This window comes from Paroedura picta, chromosome 2 (assembly GCF_049243985.1).
Source record: "Paroedura picta isolate Pp20150507F chromosome 2, Ppicta_v3.0, whole genome shotgun sequence".
In the NCBI taxonomy this organism is placed as follows: domain Eukaryota; kingdom Metazoa; phylum Chordata; class Lepidosauria; order Squamata; family Gekkonidae; genus Paroedura; species Paroedura picta.
In genome coordinates this window covers 127,804,441-127,825,688 of record NC_135370.1, presented here as the reverse complement: position 1 = coordinate 127,825,688, position 21,248 = coordinate 127,804,441, and the positions used below count along the sequence as shown (strand labels likewise).

The window sequence follows — 21,248 nt, the reverse complement described above, 5'->3', positions numbered from 1 at the left end:
TGTCCACATAAATCCTATATTGATTTTAGACTTGACCTGAGATGGGGAAAGTGATCTCTTCACAGATATTTTCTGGGCTTGTTGAGGAATATAATGATAAGAACACAAACGTGAGCACAGATATAAAACCAAGCTAGACCCAAGTGTTGAAATCTACTGGTTAGGTGTTTAGTGACCTCCCAACCATCCTCCCACCTCTATTGAGCTTAGCTTTTGATCTTGAGGATAAGCAAGACAGATTATCCTAGTAAGACAAATATGATTCTTCTCCATTCTGACCTGGAAGTTCTCTATCCTTGAATGGGTCATCAATTTCAGTACTCTTTGATCTGGCATCACTTTCACACACAGGGGTCTCATATCTAGAAAACAAAGAGGTAAGCAATATGTTCTTACGACGTGAACTTCATATCCTTGTTGGAACAGTCATTGGGAACCCTGCCTCCCACAAGCACTGGCTCTTCTGCCCATTTTTAAAACCACCCGTGGGAAGCTAGAGCAGGTGCCCCAGAATGTGGCAGAAGATGTGAACACAGGAATGCTGCAGTAGAAAAAGCAAATGAGTGAAACCTGGAGGTGTTAACAGCTGAAAAGGGTTAAGAAAGAACATAAGAAGAATGGAAAACTGGGCAAAAGTTAAGAAGAATCGAACCCAGCATGCCACATTAGAAGTCCACACTCCTAACCATTACACCAAACAGTGCACAGGAGAATGGAGCAAGTATCACAGAATATTGAACTGGAGCAAACATCTTCCCTGCAGGGAAGTTTTGGCCGAGGAAAACAGCAGGGAAAGGGAGGCAAGAAGATCCCCCCTTCTCTGAGCTGTTGTTCTAAGCCAAATTGATGTTTTAAATGGGACTCATTGTAGTAGCTCTGTGGCTGCAGGGAAAGCGGATCAGGTCCAGGAACCCTCACCTGACTAGTTAAAAAAGGACACGTGTTGTCTGACACTTGGCAGACTAAAACACCATAAGACCTCTAGGGTTCCACATGAACCTCCCAGTTCTCTCAAAAACACAAGTGAATCTGAAATTCTTCCCTCAGCTGTATAGGCCTAATTAACTAAGAATTTTTAGAGGAGCAATATGGAGAGAAATAGAGTAGTAGTAGAAGAAAAAGGTTTTTGTATACCCAGATGAGTCTCAAAGCAGCTTACAATCACCTTCCCTTCCTCATCCCACAACAGACACCCTATGAGATAGGTGGGGCTGAGAGAGCTCTGTCACTGGGCCAAGGTCGCCCAGCTGGCTGTATGTGCAGGAATGGGGAATCAAGCCCAGTTCTCCAGATTAGAGACCACTGCGCTTAACCACTATACCAAGCTGACTCGATCTTTTCTGTATTTCCACATCAAAAATTTGCTTTTTACCAAAAACACCTTAAAACAACTTTTTTTTAGGGGGGGCGTAATTGTTTTGCAAAACAAGGGGGGAATGATTGAACACCACTCTACACTCCCCATCCATACAAGATCCTATATTATATTACAGCCACAGCAAATATTTCACCGCATGTCAAGAAGCAGAAAGAAACTCAGAGATATACTAAAAAGCACCATCATCCACTTAGGAACCAAGGGAAGAGTTCCTATGCATAATTCCCTAAAATGTTTATACTTAAAATTGTCAGCTGGTCAGGCTTAAACAATGAGTATTAAACTAATTGTAGTAGAGCTTAAATTGAGCAGGGAATATGCATTGGGTACTTTAAATGGTGTAATACCATCAGTGTTTCGAGACAGGCTAATATAGAAAATAATAGGAATTACATTTAATATAAAATACACAACACAGGTTTCAAAAACTAAGCAGTGTAATTTCTCCTCTCTGGGAAAACAACAATATACTTTCTCTACAATTATGCTTTTCGTTATGCTGTGAAACTAGACTGAGGGGCTTTACGCACCGGGATCTTTGTAGCAAATTGGTCACTGAATGAAAAATCGCCATTTAAAATAGTGGAATTCGTCGTTATGCATACCTGCCTTTGTAGTGGAATCCAGTTGCGTTTTGTAGCGTTTCCCACAGGCTTCTGGTCTCGGCAAAAATCGCTAGAAAGGAAGCGCTCTTGCCAAGCTCGTCCCGCCCCTGGCCGTCAAGCAGCCAATGGGCAGCCGTTAGCATGCTCCCAAACAGCCCCTTTCCCTTTAAGAAAGGTTTTTTTAAAAAAAAACAGACCCATTGCAACGAATCTGTGTTAATTCGTTGCAACGGAGAGACCCATCTAGCTGCCTAGTGTGTTTGAGCTGTCGTTTGATCGTTGCCACGCTCCCTCCGAGTGAAAAAAAAAAAAATCCCCCCCCCCTCACGGGCCCGATTTTCGGCTGAATGAATGTGTAAAAAATAAAGTGAAAATACATCAGCAAACGGGCTTCTCTGTTCTTTGTGCTTAGTGACTGAAGGGGAGGGACTGAAGCCGGGGAAGCCTCTAAACTGAAAGAGGCTCGCTGGTGCGTTTATCCCCGCTCGCTCGGAGAAAAAAAAAATGGCGATCGCTTCGCCGGAAGATCAGAGAAGAGAGCCAGGGGGAGGGACTTTGTAGAAACCGCAACAATGTTAACGCACAGGTCTTTTTCGCTAGTGTTGCAGATTGGTTGCAGGAGTGTATCGCTTTCCGGAGGGTGAATCCACTTTTGGGGATTTCCCTGAAAGCGCTACAAGGAAGCGCTTTTTGCAGATTGGTTTCAGGTGTGTGGCAGATTGTCGACGACGTTGTGCATAACAGCAAATCAGTAGCGTTTTCAATTGGCAACCATTGTGCTATTTTGAAGGCGTGCAAAAAGCCCCTGAGAGTATGAGGCAGGTAGTTACGGCAGGGCTGAACTTAAAGAGAATGTTTTTCTTACCGTGTGGATGTGCCAGGTAAGGGGCGCCCTGTGTCCACCAGAACACACCAGCAATACCCTGTGGACTGATGACACTGCACCGGCTTATACAGCCCTCCAGGAGCACATTCAGGGATGACAATCCCCTCCCGGGGGTTCTGCCTGGCTTCTTCCAGGGCACTTTGCCTCTCTTGGTCACAAGAATTGACTTTCTCTGGAAAAGAAACGACAGGTAGATTACCTGCCATGGCAAACAAAGAAATTCTTGTCCTACTCATCTTAGCCATTTAGGATACCCAGGAAGATTTTACTTGACTTATTTGATTTACAAGAATCTTGGCCCAGCCATCTTGGAGCAATGTGATCATTTAAAACAATAATTAAGATCTGCTTGAATATCTAAAACAATATCTAGGTCCTTTATATCCAGACCTCTCCCACACTACCCTCCCAAGTGGACTGTCAGAATCAGGTGTTTACAGGGGGAGTGTTACAAGGGGTGGGTCAGGGGGGGAGGGTTCTTAGATGTTACTGGTGGTCCAGCCTCAACCAAATGCCTGGTGAAAAAGCTCTATTTTGCAGGCTCTGCAGACCTGGGTAAACTTCTGATGGGGCCTGAGTCTCCTCTGGAAGCTTATTCCATCAGGTAGGGGCCCTGACTGAAAAGGGCCAGGGACTACCAGCCTGTTGGAACTGGCTGAGTGTAACACTCTCCATGGGATGTATTCAGGGAGCTAGTTCCTCAGGTACTCAGGGCCCAGACTGTGAATGGTCTTTCTTAAAGGCCTTAAAAAGAACAGTGAAGGCTGTCTTACAATTTGAGGCTACAAACATGATCCTCCTCTGTTTTATGCCCACAACAACTCTGTGAGATAGGTTAAGTCAAGAAACAGTGACTAGCCCAAGGGCATGCAGTAACCTAAAAGGCTGAGGCTGCAGTTCTTTTTTGCAAAAAGCTCCTATATGGAGCTTACTTCTGAGTAGACCTGCTTAGGCTTGGTGCCTGAGGTTTCCAAGTCCTAGTGACACTGTGTACACCCTGGTGTTGCTTTGAAGACTGCCAGATAATCTTCATTGAGAAGATCGCTAATAGAAGACAAGGTTACCTCAGCTTTTCCACCATTATTATTGAGCTTTCCCAGAAATGCACAGTCACAGAGGAGTACTGGAGCATGCTCCAGAATGAAATTACCTTGCTTATGGTAACTACAAAATTCAGCAGTCATGACTGATGATTCTATGTAACGCATCCTCGAATGGGACCCAGAATCATCTTTGATCCAGAGGGGTTATACTGATGCTAAAAGGGCCAATGAATGCAAAGAGCGAGGATGTAAACCATTGGGTCTACACATTTCAGCATGTCTTGGGGTTTAGTTCTGTTTATGCTACAACAGAGAAATCTACACTGATGATGTTTAAAGAAAAAGCTTTTAAAAACTATGCGTCTGAACTTGTGTAACTCTACAGGAACTTGATCAGGACTGAAGGGAAGGGAGGGAATAACAAGAATCAGCAGAATCTGGAAAACCGAGGCCTCAGTTGACTTTACTTTCCTGACAGGTTTCACATCTTTTTAAAAAAATGGTCACTGTTTCTGCACTGTACACAGACACAGGAGCCATTCATTAGGAGGCCTACAGGCGTCCTCACAAATCAGTTACATCACAAGCTGTCAAATTACTCAAGCACCCTGCCTGACAGCAATTTACACCTTTGCTGTCACAGTGAGGGGAGTCATTCATTTCCTCAGACCTATGGAAAGAGAGCCAAATAATCCCTTCTATGATCGGCTCTAGGTTTTCCATTTGTTCGTTTAATGAAACAAGGAATATGAGGAGAAAAAGACAAAAATTCTCCACTGAAACCAATGGAATTCCAGGCATATCTATGTCTAATTCTACAAAACTTCTACAAGTTTTTGAAACTTATGGCCTATTCTGCACATGCTATATAATATACTTTCAATGTACTTTTGCAGCTGGATTTTCCTGGGTGAAACAGGAACATCTACTTCTAAAGTGCATATTCCAATGTGTGCAGAAATAACAGCAAATAATAGCAAAACAGTGACTGAACACATTGCAAGTAGTATATCTCATATCTGAATGCTTCTAGATGGGGGGGATTCTTTGATAATAAAATGTTACCATGCTGGGTTAGGAGAAGGTTAGAATAGAACCCTCCTAGCTTGCTCTTTCTTCCTTTCTTCCTTTCTTCCTTTCTTCCTTCCTTCCTTCCTTCCTTCCTTCCTTCGTATGAGGCATTATGCCATCATGTTTGACATGTGTTATGCGGATCAGCTGTTTGGATGAAATGTGTCATGGGTGCAAACAGATGGCTGGCTACTAGTTTCTCTGGCATTTCCAGTTCCCTTGAAACATTTTTGTACTTTTGATAGCCCAACATCTTGGTTTGAGCCTTTTCAAAGAAGTCTCCTCAAGTGCCTAAAGCTACACCCTCCATTTTAAAGTGTTAGTTGGGGAATTGCATAAAGCAGATTTCCCAAACTAAAAGTGCATTCCCCCAGCAGACAACCATTACACTGCACGCTAAAGAATCTCCAATGTCCCGCCTTCGCACCAGCTTCCTTCTCTCTTCTCCTGGGGATGGGGTTTATTTTTTTTAAGCCAATGGCCTGGAGCAACGAATAGGTGTACAAGTGTGCAAGCAAAGCCAAAAATAATTTTTCCCCAAAGTTGTCACACGAAGCATGCGTCTCTAAAGTCCCCCCCACAAAAAAAACAGGAATGAGATTAATTCTTTAAAGATTCCAGACTTGTGATTCCATAAGGAGTGACATTATAAAAAGCACGATGCCTGCTAATTTTTTTTCTAAATTTAGAAAAAAAATTAGCAGGCATCGTGGGCCCTTTAGAACATTGAGAAATGGGACTGGCTGCCTGGCTTGATTGACAGGTTGAAGAGAGTCACTACGCCATTTTGCAATGCTATTTTTTTTCGATGTGCGTAAATGCCCTAAGACTGCTTGAACTAGAAGGAGATGTATTGAACAAGGGAAAGAAGGTGGTAAGTGGCAACTTGTTCAGCATATCAAAGCTGTGGCCATTTTGAAAAAGGCAGATCATCTCAGGACCAGGGCCTGACAATAATGCCAGTTGGCTGCTGCTAAGGAAGCAAACTCCTGGGAGCCTGGAGCTTTTTTCCACTGCAAGCCACAAGAAATCTCCTTTCAGTCAGAGCTGCTGACCTAAAATAAATAGCGTATTTTTATGCTCAGTGCTTTTTACACTTTAAGCAGTCTTTTTGAGGCCAGACAACTCTATAAAAGCAAAATTTGGTTCATTTGAGAAAGATTCCCCCCTCTTTCTAAAGAGGTATTTCTAAAGATGTATATTTTCATATATACATAATGCCGTTCATTGGACTGTACTTATACAATCTCCTAAATTCATAAAGCCTCCAAGTCCTGTCCTCTATAGGTTTTTTAGTGATGGACGGGGTAAGGCATTCAAATTTTGAGACAAAAGACAAGCCAATTCAGCTTGGCACAAACAGAGGGAAAGGACCAGCTTCAAGGTAACCCCAAATAAAAATTATGATGTCTGGGTCTGGTTGAGGTCTTTGTTACTTGAATAGAAGGCATTTCAGTTGCATCCTGAACCCAACACTAAAATGATTTCCTAAATTCTACAAATCATTGTGGCTGAATTATTGGGTTAATAACCCCAGTAAGTATTTTAGCTAGGGCTACATTGAAAGAAAAATGCCTGGAGCAGTTGCAAAAATCTGCCTCCTTTTGGGAAATTTCTCTTGTGTTGCTCTGAAAGGTGAAGAAAGTATCCATGCATCTGGAGTGGGGCAATGCCTAATACAGGAAGCACTGCCCTCACTCAGAAATCAAAGGGACATTTAAACCATGGCTAGGTGAAAGATCAACATGGAAATATACTAACTGAAGGGGGCAAAATAAAGAAAACTTGGGAACAATACACTGAAGAACTATGCAGAGATGAAAAGAATTACCTGCAGTTACAGGAAGTAAAATGCAAACTGCTTTCAAAGCAATTGGGAAAAACAGATCACTCATAGTAGATGGGATATCAATAAAACTATTTCAAACCACAGAGTCCATCAAAAACTTAAGAAAAATATGTAAGATTCACCTCATCATTTTTACGGAATTGGTATTGAGTTGAAGCTACTCACTATTTTTCATTAAGGTTTTCAACAGTGCTGAAAAATGCCTTCCGTCATGATTGCCACTCTTCAAGAAACGTTTAGCTTATTTTCTCAGTTCACCCTCACTTACCCCCAATGACATAATCACTCATCCAAATCTGATTGGCAATGTAGCATCATGATGTCATCACATTCACTAGTCTGTTCACTATTGCTTGTTGGACAGGATTCAGGAAGGACAAAGCAGCAGCAGTTGAAGAGGAAAAAGTATCTATGGGATGTGTGTGTGTATCAACAAACAATGTCTAAGTCATAGTTTACTATAAGAGAGCTTTGTTGTAGGATAATAAAGCAGGAAAAATGGCAAACAGTTGAGGGGAAAAATACATAGTGTGTGTGTGGCGGGGGAGTCAAACAGGATATGTAAGAATAATCCATTACTTCCAATTAGAGTTCTAATTTTCGACTCTAGGAATGCCCAATGACCACTCCCACTGGGAAGAAAAATGAAACTGGTTTGAAAATGATACACCATAAGCAATTTTAACAAAATGAATGCAATTTATTATCTATACAATTTAATATCTAAAATACTCATACCGAACACAAAACTATAGCAAAATACATAAACTTCAGAGATGTTTTGACACCAATATCTTCTTCCATGTTCAAATCAATGGTTGCAAAATTAGAAATTCTGCTAAGTCTGCGCCTAACATTTATGAACAATATGCAAGGATCCTTCAAAATAAACACAATAATATCCACAAGGCAATCAATAAAGTAGCATAAAACAACTGTAGATGATTCATTAAAATATTTTCATCTTGTGTTCTAACAAAGAGTAGTTTGTAATAACCACCATATAACAAACTTATCTTACTTAATAAAATTGGGTACTCCAAGCATTCCCCACTCCAAACATTCTCCACCCCTCCCCCCCCAAAAAAGTCTAAGAGAAAACACAATCAGAATAAGGGAAAAGGCCATTGGAATTACAGCCTTCTAAGTCCATTGAGATCAACATGCTTAGAAGGGTATAATTTGGTATAGGATTACAGGATTTAAAAAGCTATATATTCCAGCAAAAATATATATATTACTGAAATAGATGACAGGAGATCTCCAAAAGAATGTTGCCTGTTCAAGGGCTCTGTGACCCTTCCCCTCTTCCTCCAGTAGCATCAAGAAGGCCAGAACATGCCACATGACTGAAATTTCTGCTGCAACTCCTCATGCTGCAAGAGAAACCTCAATGTGAAAATACCATTATTGTGTGGTCCATTTTGTTTTACTAGACATTCTGAAGACTACTTCAGATGCTTAAAAAAGTCTTCAGTTTGTTGGTGGATGATCAAGGGACTTTGTATCAGTTATTCAATGAGAGGTTGGTGCCTCCCAGACTTACACATGCCCTTTTGGTCACACAAGCACACAGCTTGGTAGAAGAAACTTTAAGTTCCTTCTGGACCACCTCATACAAAACCACTATTTGCTCTGTTTACAAAATCATATTTCAGTCAGAGTTGTTCAGCAGTGGAATAGGCTGCCTAAGGAGGTGGTGAGCTCCCCCTCACTGGCAGTCTTCAAGCAAAGGCTGGATACACACTTTTCTTGGATGCTTTAGGATGCTTAGGGCTGATCCTGCATTGAGCAGGGGGTTGGACTAGATGGCCTGTATGGCCCCTTCCAACTCTATGATTCTATGATTCTGTGGCTGCATGCAAGTTTCACAGAAGTCAGTAGAAGTTCCCTGGGGCAATTTGAAGAAACAAAAATGACATGGGGTGGGGGGGGAGAGATCAAACCGCTTCTACCTGCATACTACAGTCACAAGGTGAAAATAGCCTTCATGAGTTTGGGCAGCACAAAACTCCCACTGTACTAAAGGGAATACTTCTTTACACAACAAAGGATTAAAATGGGTCATTTAATGCCAGAGGATGTAGTGATGGTCACAAGCAAAGACAACTTTAAAAGAGGTTAGGCAGATTCATGGAAGACGAGTCTATCAGTGGCTACTAGCCATAGTGACTAAAGGGAATCTCTCCACATTCAGAGACCTCTAAGCCTCTAAATACCAGTGCCAGGAGGCAACATCAGGAGAAGGCCTCAGCCTCTATGCCTTGTTGTTGGCCTTCCATAGTAATGGGTTGACCACTGTATGAGATAGGATGCTGAACTAGCTGGCCAACTGGTCTGATCCATCAGCTTTCTTATCGAAGAAGATTGGTTCATGTATGCTGCTTTCCTCTACCCGAAGAAAGCTCAAAGCGGCTTACATTCACGTTCCCTTTCCTCTCCCTACAACAGACACCCTGTGAGGAAGGTGAGGCTGAGAGAGCCCTGATATTCCTGCTCGGTGAGAACAGCTTTATTAGTGCTGTAGCAAGCCCAAGGTCACCCTTGGGGGAGTGACCTTGGCTGCATGTGGGGGAGTGGGGAATCCAGCCTGGCTTGCCACATTAGAAGTCGGCACTCCTAACCACTACATCAAGCAGTCGATATACTCTCCATATACTCCATATATAAATACTAGTATATATGTTCTTATGTACTAGTAGTATTTATACAATGCAAACTATAATTGTTGTATTTTGTTTACTACCATTTGGTTTTTATGCTTCAGGCAGTAAAATATCTTGTCTTTTCTCTGAAGACAGCACACAAAGTACAAAAATGTTAGAGCTGGAAAATGCGCACTTGGAGATGTATATCCCTGTCAAATTCACAGCATAGACAAGTTTTCTCCTACAAGTATAAGCCATGTTCCCTCCCTGCCAAACAAAAAAACCATTCATGCACTCAAAGAAATGACAGGCCAACTGAACTCGTGTGGGAAACAGACATTCTTGAACCATGGAAGCTGCAGGTGAGGGAAGAGCGAAGAGCAATACCAGCTGAGCAAACAGCAGGGGAAATGTATGCATCAGACTTTGTCCTCACTTCTCTTACACAACAACAACACCTGCACTTCTCATGGCATACCATTCAGGGTGGAACAGTAAACCTTGAAGGATTTTACTTTTTGAACACAAATAATGGAAAATATTTGTAAAAAAAAAAAAAAAGCCCTCTTCAGTATTCCAAATTCAGCTACCAAAGGTTTTGCCTTTGATTCAAGAGAAGAAATTTTCTCTTTCAAGTTTACAGCACACAGCACTTTTGTGCAGAGGACGTTGTCTTTCTGAGGCGGGATGTGATCCTTCACCACCGCAGGTGTTTCGTTCTGGTGTCCTCCCAGCAGAACAGTTCTAAGTAAAATGGACTTCAAATGGTATAACTCTGCTTAGGAGTGCACGATGTGAGATCAGCAGTTATATGTAAACTAAACCATGCATCAATTTTCAGTGACCATGAACTATTTGATTTAAAGTAGATAATGTGGAGCCTCAAGTCCATTAGAAACTTTCAAAATGCCATGGGAAGAATCCACCTGGAGTCTGTTCCATATGAAATGAAAAGTATACAAGATCTACTCCATCTCATGTTGAACCAAGGTGTACTTTAATGTGAACCCAGGCCATCATAAATATGCACCTGAAACATTTCTCTGTTTTTGTCCCATTGCGTTCACTACCCAGCATAACAGTCTGTATCCAGATGCAGAGTTAAGAAATCTTCAGTGTCTTAATGTTTTCTAAGAGGGAGAGGCCATTTCTCATAATTCCCTCTTCAGCTGCCGCCTACTGAATCCCTCACCCCCCACAATTTGCTACTTTTTTGGGGGAAGGGGGTAGATTTAATGGGTCATCAGAAACAGCTTACTAGGGGGTCGACACGGTTGGGGGAAATCGGCAGAGATCACTGCCCTCTCTCTAAAGTGCCCTTATGAGTTCAACATGTTCTTTGATACAGTTCAATTTCTTACTGATTTTCTAAACGTAGGCACAATATATTGCATGGCTATCAAGTGGAGCCCTGAACCGAACTGGGATTGGGCCCTGATATCTGTGTTTTTGTCTGATTCATCCATGGATCTCAGAGGGTTCTGAACTCAATTATACCCCCTGCCTGGGCTGCCTGGGAAGAGAAGGCTGCTTGGAATGCTTGATGGACCTTCTCTTTCCCTGTGTTCCCAAGTGCACCAACTACTGGCTGTGCCCCCACACGAGGCAATCTAATGGGCATCTACCAGCACACACCTCTTATCCAGAGGCACTCCCACCTTGTGGAATGGGCTCGCTGAGGAGGTGGAAAGAATGCTGCTGTCGCTAGAAATTCTCAGGAAGTGTTGCGAGTCTATTGTATTAGCCCGAGCTTGAAAATGGACATAGACTTCAGATATTGAGGGATGGGGTTATTTGGACTTTATTTAGTATGTTTCCCATTGTGGTTTGAGCCCCTAGGAAAGGTGTGATATGAATACTTTAATAAATAACATTAAAATGCTGTTACTCAGGACAGACACATAAAATCACTTGTGCAAAATGGGCCCTAGCCGATGAAAAAGTACACAACAATAAATTTGTTAGACTAAAGAATCATAACATTTCTGACTCTGGCATCAACTGTATACTCTAACATGATGACCTTTCTGGAGTTTCTTTGTCCTGTCATGCTGGTGACCTGAATTTGAGGTACTATGTATGGCACATAACAAGTGAAGAGAACATGCTTGCTACAGTGCTGCATATGTACGGAGAACCCAATTTGGGAAGGGAAGCAGCAGTATCCAATTACAAATGATGCCTTCTTCTCCTTTACTCCCCTCAAGTACCAGTGCAGTTTGGAAAGCTCTGAGTCAAGATCCAATTTGCCAAGACCTCCAAATGCAGACAGAATGGAATTTGTTTCCGCTGCACAAATTGGGTTTCTAGAGAAATCTACTCAAGTTGGAGATTCCACATCTTGATTTGTGGCAAATTAACCACTGCTTATTACTATAGCCACCACAATGGTTTAAGAATTTGATTCTACTATGTCTTACCCCACCTCCAGCCCCAGTGGCTGTCCATGGGGTTCCAGTAAAGAGCTTTGACATTTCATCCTAACTTTTCATAACACCTTGTTCCTCTGCCACCTTGCTGCTCTCTCTGTCTCTCTTCCTTCCCCCTCCTGCCCCCATGTGCCTTAATAGCAGCTGTGGGGGTTGCAGTTATGACTTGGAGTCATTTGTTTTCTTTCTTTGGAGGCAGGAGAGAGACTGAATTCTTAGAGAATGATTTATCACATGGCAGCAGGGGTGAACCTCATTTATTTGTCTAGCTGCATATGGTTTTACCACCTATGATTGCACGCTGATTATTATATGGTGTTATTTTTCCCAGTTGTATACTTTGCACCTTTTCATAAGGTTAGATTAACTAGTCCCTGGTGGGATATTATTCATTATTTTGTTTGCCAGCTGTCTGGAAAGGCTTAGGCTCTTGGCTCTTCCCTTCACTCCCTCTCTTCAGACATATCTGTCTCCGGATGAGTCAACCTGAAGTTTCTGTTCACCAGTGATAAATCCCATCAGTTCTAATTCTCAATTACATGGGCCACTGAAGCTTTACAAATATGGACTGAACTCTGATGTTCCATTGCTTTCAATGAAAATTTCACATTCTCATCCAAAATCTTCCAACCCAGCAACAAAACTGCTTGTAACTCATGCTTATGTAAAGAAGTATTATGTGTTCTAATAACATTCTAATAACCCCCTGAGAATCTTGGACTTATGTTTACTTTTTGGGAAATCATGTAACGGCCCAAAACAGTCACCTTGGGATTTTGGGGATGCACATGTGTCTATATGTTTAAAAACATGAATACGGCTTGTAACTGAAAAACTACTGAAGGTATGGCAGGATGACTAGAATCAGTCAAAATTTTAAAAGAAAACTACAGGTCAAGGAGCTGAAAATAGGGTTCCCCTGTGAGTTTTGAACAAACTTATTCCCAACATAATCTAAGTAGAATCTCCAGGTTTCATTCCAAAAGAGCATAAGAACAGCCACTGTATACTTTAAAGTTATTTTGCTTACAGAAATAATATTTATTTCAATAAAGCTTTCTACATGGTGAGAGCTTGATGAAGGAATTTCGTTCAAGAAGGAAATAAGGAAGAGCAACTGAAGGGACATATCAGGTATTGTCCTCTGACATTAAACTAAGAACATTGATCTGAGATTTGTCTGCTTATTTAGGCTTTTACTCCCTGGGAGATCACAGTGCAGTTCATGCTAAACTCCGATCCATCCAACATACCTGAGAAGAATGACTGATTATAGCAATGCCAGCCTTTTGTTTCTCTCTGCTCCTCAAGCCTTGTGGCTTCTCCACTTTTTCCAGCTGCTTGTCAGTTGTCCCATAAGGACTTTTGTCCATCCTCCCATGCAGCTTGCTAGGCCACTTGTAATTCAGTCACCTTCAGTCTCAGCCACCAAAGCATCACTAAGGCTCATTCACTAAACATGTGATGATGACAGCATCAGGTTATACTCCTTTGTTTCACATGGGCCCATTATGAACGGAGGGGAAGGTCTGCATTCGGGGTGGAATGGCGTTGCCTAAAATCACCGACAACACACGGTGCCGGCTGCAACCGGCCTCAGATTCGGTGCAGGGCACCGAAAAAGCCGCATTAGCGAAACACGGAAGAAAGCGGGGCTTCCGGGAGACCAGGGCACAACCAGAAGTGGCGCCAGGATCACTGCGTGCATAATCACTTACTCTGGGTTTTGCTGCCATTGCGTCCCATCCCGTGCGTAAGCCGTTTGCTTCGTGTCGTCCCCCACCGCATTTTCCATGTGACCCGAAATCGTCGTTTCGGCGGCCATGCATAATAGGCCATGGTGACACCAGGTAGGAAAATTTAACTAGACCTATAAGCCTGGGATCAAATTCTTTTTTTTATTATTATTTTTTTTTTTGGTTTTTTTTTTTTAAATATGGAACGCTTCACGAAGTTGCGTGTCATCCTTGCGCAGGGGCCATGCTAATCTTCTCTGTATCGTTCCAATTTTAGTATATGTGCTGCCGAAGCAAGCACACCTGGGATCAAATTCTTGATCTCATACTGAGGAAGGACTGGGGAGTGATAAATCTTAAAGGACTCTTCTCCTCATATGACACATATGAACAAAAGCCCCAACATGAGCCCCTTGTATGGCTGAGAAGAGATCCCCTATCTTCCTTACATGAGCTTGTACAAGGAGTGAATATGTCCCAAAGTAGCTCATAGACAAACACATCCGCATATGTTTCTTAACCACTTGGGCTTTGAGTACTGTAATTTTTAAAAGCAGATATTTGGAGTTCTTTACACTAGGTAAAACCCCCTCCCTGCCTGCTGTTACATAGGAGCAAGCAATGCTACCCAAAAGATTTCTGGGGGCAAAAAATCAGAACAAAGTAAAGTGGTATGGAACTGGCATATACCCAAGAGACAGCTTTTACAAATAAACATCAAGGTTGGGTTGTTGTTTTTTTAAGACACACATATGCAAACCTGTCTTCATCTGCTAACCTTAATAAATTACTCATTCTTCTTTTTAAATGACGTCATATACAAACCACCAGTTGTTGCAACGTATTTGCTACTGCTGGCTTTCCCAGAGCTGTTTATCTTTCCATTTATCCATTCATTACATCATCTTGTGGTTTTCTTAAAGGTTGTCAGGGTAGGTTGAATACATGGTTGGAATCTCCCTTTAGCCCAAACCAAATAATGTTGTCCTATGAAGTGATCTGAGTAAAGCCCACTCTTTGGAGTAAAGGAGCCATCTCAGTGGACCATGCTATTAGATTTCTTTTCCTGGAAAACATCAACTCTTTTGGAAACTGCATTTACACTTGCCTTATAATGGGTGGCACTAGTAGTAACCACTGTATTACGGGAAGGTTAAGAAACTAGAAGGAGTGGGAAGGCACCATCAGTGACTTGGATGCCTCACTTCTTACACATCAACTTCTCCAGTACAAGAAAAAGAACGCTATATTATGTTTTCCTGATGCCTCTGGAATCTCATACTGTGATCAACTGTCCGTGAAGAGATGTTCTTGGAGATAAACAACACATTCTAAAGTTGGTTGGGCAGCAGCGGGAGTGGGAATCACAGTCTCATAGCAGACTCATACCAAAGAGGGCAAGGCTCCTATTAATCAATGGCCACGCCCAGAGCACAGGGCAGGCAGATGCACAGTGAGGACATAAAATGACAGTGGTGGATTTCGTTCAGTTCTAGGTACAGCCCCCCAAACCATTCAAGGAGCATCCCCGCTATAGGCCAGGGCACGTTACAAGTACCAGAACTATCAGTGCAGTAGTTAAGAGTGGTGGAATCTAATCTGAAGAACTGAGTTTGATTCCCTACTCCTCCCCATGTAGCCAGTCACCTTATGCTAGTCACAGTTCTCTTACTGCTGTGCTCTTAGAATAAGGTGACCAGATTTTAACATTGGTAAAGCGGGACAACATTGACCGGGGGGGTTCTTGATTCAAAATTTGGTCTTTAGGGAGCAAAAAAAAGTTTCATAGAATGCATAGAATGCAAAAATAGTATTGTAATATATATTTTTAAAATTTCAACATAAGTACAATTTGCCAAGTACCCCCAGATGTCCCTCCAAAAGTGGGACTATCTGGTCACCTTATCTTAGAACTCTCTCAGCTTCATCTACCTCACAGGGTGTCTGTTGTGAGGAGAGGAAGGGAAAAGTATTTGTTAGACACAGGGCATAAAACACGGGTCTTACTTTATTATTTGACTGGTAAAAGTCACCATAGTGGGTTTTACAATTCCACATGGATTTTATAATCAACTTTGCTTAAATTGCCTATAATCAGTCCCAAATTCTTGTGCTTTCTATTGATCTTTCCCAGCTTTCTATTTATAATTCACTACTAGCAGCTCGAAATGTTGAAGCATGACCTATATTTAAATCTCCATTCAACAAAGAACTTGAGGTTGCCTTGGGCCTATCTCTGATTCTAAATTTAACACACCTGAGCTAAGCAGACCTCACTATCATGTGCAGCATCCCAAACTCCTAGATGATGAGGTGAGGTTAAGACTAAAGAAAGATTTGTGAAGAATTGAGACAGCCTTATCTATGAATGAAGTTTACAGAGTATGAATACTACTCATTCAGCATATAGTAAGACAAGCAAACTGTCTATCACATATACCCTGACTGCCCTTTTGTGTTCATTTGAAAGGAATTTCCATATACATAGTCAGTCAGACCATAAAGCCCTCATACGGAGCATCAAGAACAGTAGAAAAATCGATGGAAAGTAAAAAAAGAAAATAAAGCTCCCATTAGTTGTGGGAGTTTCCCCAGCTGTGGCTATGGATTCTATGCAATGATTTATGAACAGAACAATAATTGCAATAAAAAAGTATAAAGGACAGTGTGAGAAATGTTAAGATCATTCTGCCTGCCTAAACTGACTTCCCTTTATGAAAAGCAAACCTTACCTGAATTTTTCATACTGGAACTGTTTAGTTTGGAATCTTTGATGACCAAATGTTTAATCCAAAGTGTGGGAGCTGTGATTTCTGAAGACAAAAAAGATAGAATAGTATATGCCATGTTTTTATTTTATTAAACAGAGCAATGTCTTCCATAAAAAACATTTTTTTCTCCATAATTCTACTGAATGTCTGGATGTACCAGTTTTCTTCATAGTTCCTTTTTAAAAAAATTTATTTGCTACTAGACTTTATCCTTACATTTTCACTATCTTAACTTTGTTGTTGTTTACATGTCCTAGGTCTCTAGTGGGCCATCAATCCAAATGTTTATTTTAGTTAATCACATGCTTTTTATAATCATTCACTAAAGATCCAGAAGGGAAAACATGAGAAATAGGGGTATGGTCAGCAGAAGGAATCGGTGAAGTAGGAAACAACGATTTCATTCAAGAATCAGAAAACTGATAAATACAGATTTGGATTCTCCCAAAATGTAGCAATATTGGGAGGCTAGTATAAAAGGTAAAGGTAAAGGTATCCCCAGTGTAAGCACCGGGTCATTTCTGACCCTTGGGGTGACGCCCTCTAGCGTTTTCATGGCAGACTCAATATGGGGTGGTTTGCCAGTGCCTTCCCCAGTCATTACCGTTTACCCCCCAGCAAACTGGGTACTCATTTTACCGACCTCGGAAGGATGGAAGGCTGAGTCAACCTTGAGCCAGCTGCTGGGATCGAACTCCCAGCCTCATGGGCAGAGCTTTCAGACTGCATGACTGCTGCCTTACCACTCTGCGTCATAAGAGGCTCATGGGAGGGTAGTACAGAAATCTAATAATAATCAATAATAAAAATAGAATGTGCTCATTGTTCAGAAAGAAATGTGTTTTCCCAAAAGGAGAAATGTTCCATTAAAGTTAAATGGGATATTGGGGGGGGGAGATCCTTCAATTCTAAAAAAGTGTTGTAAGAGAGAGAAGCTTCAGGTTTGAAATCTGAAACATTCAGCTAAATAAGAAGCAACCCAAGTCAATCCCAACCTCTTTACCTGTTTTGCTTTCTCAATATTAACTTCAAAGAAGAAGTCAGTGAAGTAACAGCGCCTGCTCTGGGATTCACTTCTGCTTATATGTATTTCATCTGAAGTAAATCCCATTTAATTCAATGGGATTTCCTTATAAAGCACCATGAGTAAACCTTGTTGAATGTTCTGAGTAGTCATGCAGAGGGTTGTGCATTCTGACGGTGTCACTCCTGGCCTGGCCCCCTCATGGCCCTGGTGTGCTTTACGGCTCCATTACCCTGTGTTAACTGGGGGCCAATGGGGCCCAGTCAGGTGCAGGCCTGTGGGGGGGCAGAAGATACAGCATGCCAGCAGGGACAAGAAAATGCCCCAGTCAGCTCTGTAGCTCTTTGCAGAGGCACACAGCCAAATGTGGCAATTTTTAATTTTTAGGAAGATGGGAATGTATTGTAACGCAATCCCACCTTCCTGCAAGTCACCCACCTGCTGCCCCCCCAGATGTGTCTGTCAGGATGCAGAAATCCAGGGGGACCATGTCCGTCATGTTAAAATGCCCCCCACTGGGACACAGGAAGAACGTACCATCGGCAGCCCGGAGCAGCACCACTGATGCGGAATCAGCCTTGGATGGGCTTTAGGACTTGATACACCCACACAAACAAGCCTCTGTTATTCTAAGACACACTTCAATCCCCCATAAGATATAGATCTGCCTATTCCAAAGTATGAATAAGGATAGAAAGGCAAATGTGTCAGGCAGAAACTTCTCACAGTCTGAATATAAAAGGGTCAGAAATGTTTAGAAATGAGTGCAACTCTCAGGATGGTACAAAAAGGTTTCCAAATAAAGTTAGTAGATTCACTGACATATAAATGTTGATGCACCTATTTCAGAAGCACTAAGACAGCAGTAGCAGACTTAATACTGACAGCCTCTACCACCTTCTTTTTGATTACATTTGAAGTTCCAGCAAAAAGAAAATCACAAAAAAATAAATTTTGAAATGCCTTTTGATCCCCAAAAACTTTTGCTAAGTGATAGTTCAGATGTCCCAAAGTGGCTGTGGTCAGAAAATGACAATGGACACAGTTCACAAAAGCATCATTTTCAGACCCAAAAAGGAGGGAAAGCAAAAGGAGGGAAAATATGAGTGCTATCCTAAGTAGACTTAAACCTTTTAAAGTCCACTGAACTCAATAGGCTTAAAGCACTTCAAGTGAACATAAATGGAAATTATGTAAGATGTCGTGGATGGGTTTATTATTTGGATATTGTAGGATCTAGTGGGAGATTATCTGAGGTACTTACCTTCTCCATCAAAAACCGGTTGGGTCTCCATGGTAGGTGTTGGCTTCAAACCATCATCTGAATTGAGAGTTAAAAAGAATCGAAAAGAAACTACCATTATTGAGGTAAATACTATCTACTCTCCAGTACAGTTGAATGATTGGGAGTTTTACATGGCCCGGCCAAGTCCATGAGAAAGAAGATCAAAGAGATATAGAAAAAAATCAGAAAATAACAGCAAACGTGCTTTATGAAATGTGTGTTTTAGAATTTGAAAATCTTTATTATCTCCTATCATCATCATCACATTACAACCTCCCCCTCCCAAAAACATTCCTGTTTTCTTGGCATGGGCCTTCAGAAGGGTTGGGGGGGGGGTGATCATTTTTAAGATCAGCTGGGCCTATCACACACTCTGTAGCCTTATTCATAGAACCATTTTTAACAGGGCTGTTACTTGTCTTTTGGTTATAATAACTAGACTTATGGACAAGTGGCTCAATCCACTGTTTGAAACATTTTATGGGATGAGTTCTCTCCGCATTTGTTACAACACACATATAGCCAGACACTTAACTATGACAAAAAGCCCAATAGTGGATATTCCAGTACAATGCTGCCATGTTAATAATAGGCTGCACCTAGTGATTCTGTTCTACTGGGATCTTTTTGCCCATGTAAGGAGCCACTTCCACTGGCAGAAAGCTCAAAATAATGGAATGAATGGAGGCAAGCCAGTGGCCATGAGTCTGGGTACAAGAATCTGGATGCAAAGTACAAAATCCTTTCAAGTCTTCCCTATTTGATTTGATTGAAAGACATTACTTTCTGAAACTTACCCACAAGGAATTTGGCATCAGTCTCTGTTGTAGAGGCATTAAGCCACAATAATCACAATGATATATTATTTCTAATATTTACATGGGCACATCTAACACTAACATAGTTTTAACAGAAGAGTGAACAGAAGAAATGCACTCTTATAGCCTTCCCTTGTCCAGAAATCCTCCGTCCCCTAAGAACAAACAATGGAACATTTCTCATTACATACTGAACCAAGTTAAATGTATAACAAATGTAAACCTTGTGAAAGATAATCGATATCTGGGCACACGATGAAGGACATTGGCAGATGGATGCTTTCCTTGTAAAATCTTCTTCATTCTATGGATGCTTAGGCTTTGAAATCTGGTTCACTGCATGGAGTGTTCCATGTCACAAATATCTGGATGTAGGATTTGTTCCAGGGTTTGACCCTCAGTGTCCTGTATGCATGACTGTAGGCAAAGCTGCTTGTTTTGCTGATAATGCAATTATGTGCAGGAGGAATGAAAAAAATCATGGGCAAAAAAATAAAGCTGGAGAACCACTGACTTGCTAGAATGTAAGAGTTTATGCTTACTGAACACTGTAGCTATGTCACAATCTGTGTGTGCTCATGTCCTGAGACAACACATACACAAAGCAATCTCAATCACAAAATCATGAGGGATTATAATTAAATGATATGTAGTATTCAGAAACAAAAATCCCATATAATTCCCATGAACTGGTAACTATCAAAATGTAATTTTTAAGCATGCTAATCTGGGGAGGAATTTTGTTCAGATGACAGCAAAACTAGCATCCTTGTTTCATTCAAAAACCAAAACTCTCGAGGTGTGGTTAAAGATGGCGTCCTGAAGAGATTGCAGTGCAATCACTGGAGCCTAACAAGGATCACTTGTGGAAGCAATTGGCAGAAAAAAGGAGGGGTACGCAAGCTCCACCTCATTTCTTCTACCCAGGAAGTCGTAGTGAACTCTTGGGGCCGTCTCCAATCCTTTAGGGAGTTCATCTCCCCGGATTACAGGCTGTCAGTGTTTCAGGGCAGGAGGATGTCCAGCCATTTTCTTGGACTTTTCTTTCTTTCTCTCTCAAAAAAACAAAACTCTCCATGAACAGAGCAGGAAAGAAACAAAAAAAAAATTAAAGGGTAAATAAAGAAACATGTAGTTATTTAAAAGTCAATGTGGTGCATAAGAACATAAGAAGAGCTCTGCTGGATCAGTAAAATGGTCCATCTTGTCCAGCATCCTGTCTTACACAGTGACCAACCAGTTCTTCTGGAGGGCCAACAACACAGCAAAGAGGCCAAACCTTCCCCTGATGTTGCCGCTTGGTTCTGGGATTCAGAAGTTTAGTGTCTCTTAATGTGGAAGTTCCCCACCGTGACTAGTAGCCACTGATACACCTGTCCTCCATGAAACTAATCTAATCTAATCTCTACGCTCTGTGGGAGAAAACCTCCTGATCGTTCCCGGCCCCAGAGAAGCGTGCCTAGCCTCAACCAGGGCCCGGGCTTTCTCTGTCCTGGCCCCCACCTGGTGGAATGAGCTCCTGGGTGAGCTGCGGGCCCTGCGGGAGCTGTCAGCGTTCCGCAGGGCCTGTAAAATGAAGCTCTTCCGCCAGGTCTATGGTTGAGACTGGGATTGGCAAGGAAGAACATTGCCTCCCTGGGGCATCATCATCCTCCATCCCCCAATTCCCTTGTTCAGGTGGGGGAGAGTGGTATTTTCCGCCGTG

General features: G+C 41.8%; 1 protein-coding gene and 1 non-coding gene across 3 annotated transcripts in view; both read right to left on the bottom strand.

Moving 5' to 3' along the window:
* Positions 1-21,248, bottom strand: part of SMOC1 (SPARC related modular calcium binding 1) — a 117,943-nt gene that overhangs the window by 30,610 nt on the left and 66,085 nt on the right. Inside the window, exons 6-9 of one of the 2 annotated variants that reach the window (XM_077322616.1) lie at positions 18,705-18,794; positions 16,378-16,458; positions 2,849-3,041; positions 280-362 (exon numbers count right to left, since the gene is read on the bottom strand). In XM_077322616.1, the coding sequence (XP_077178731.1) occupies positions 280-362; positions 2,849-3,041; positions 16,378-16,458; positions 18,705-18,794 (447 nt within the window). The remainder of the gene's footprint in view (positions 1-279; positions 363-2,848; positions 3,042-16,377; positions 16,459-18,704; positions 18,795-21,248) is intronic. The other variant, XM_077322617.1, reaches the window with a different exon arrangement.
* Positions 13,840-13,946, bottom strand: LOC143831027 (U6 spliceosomal RNA). Its single transcript, XR_013228669.1, has one exon. It is a non-coding gene; the product is annotated as a U6 spliceosomal RNA (small nuclear RNA).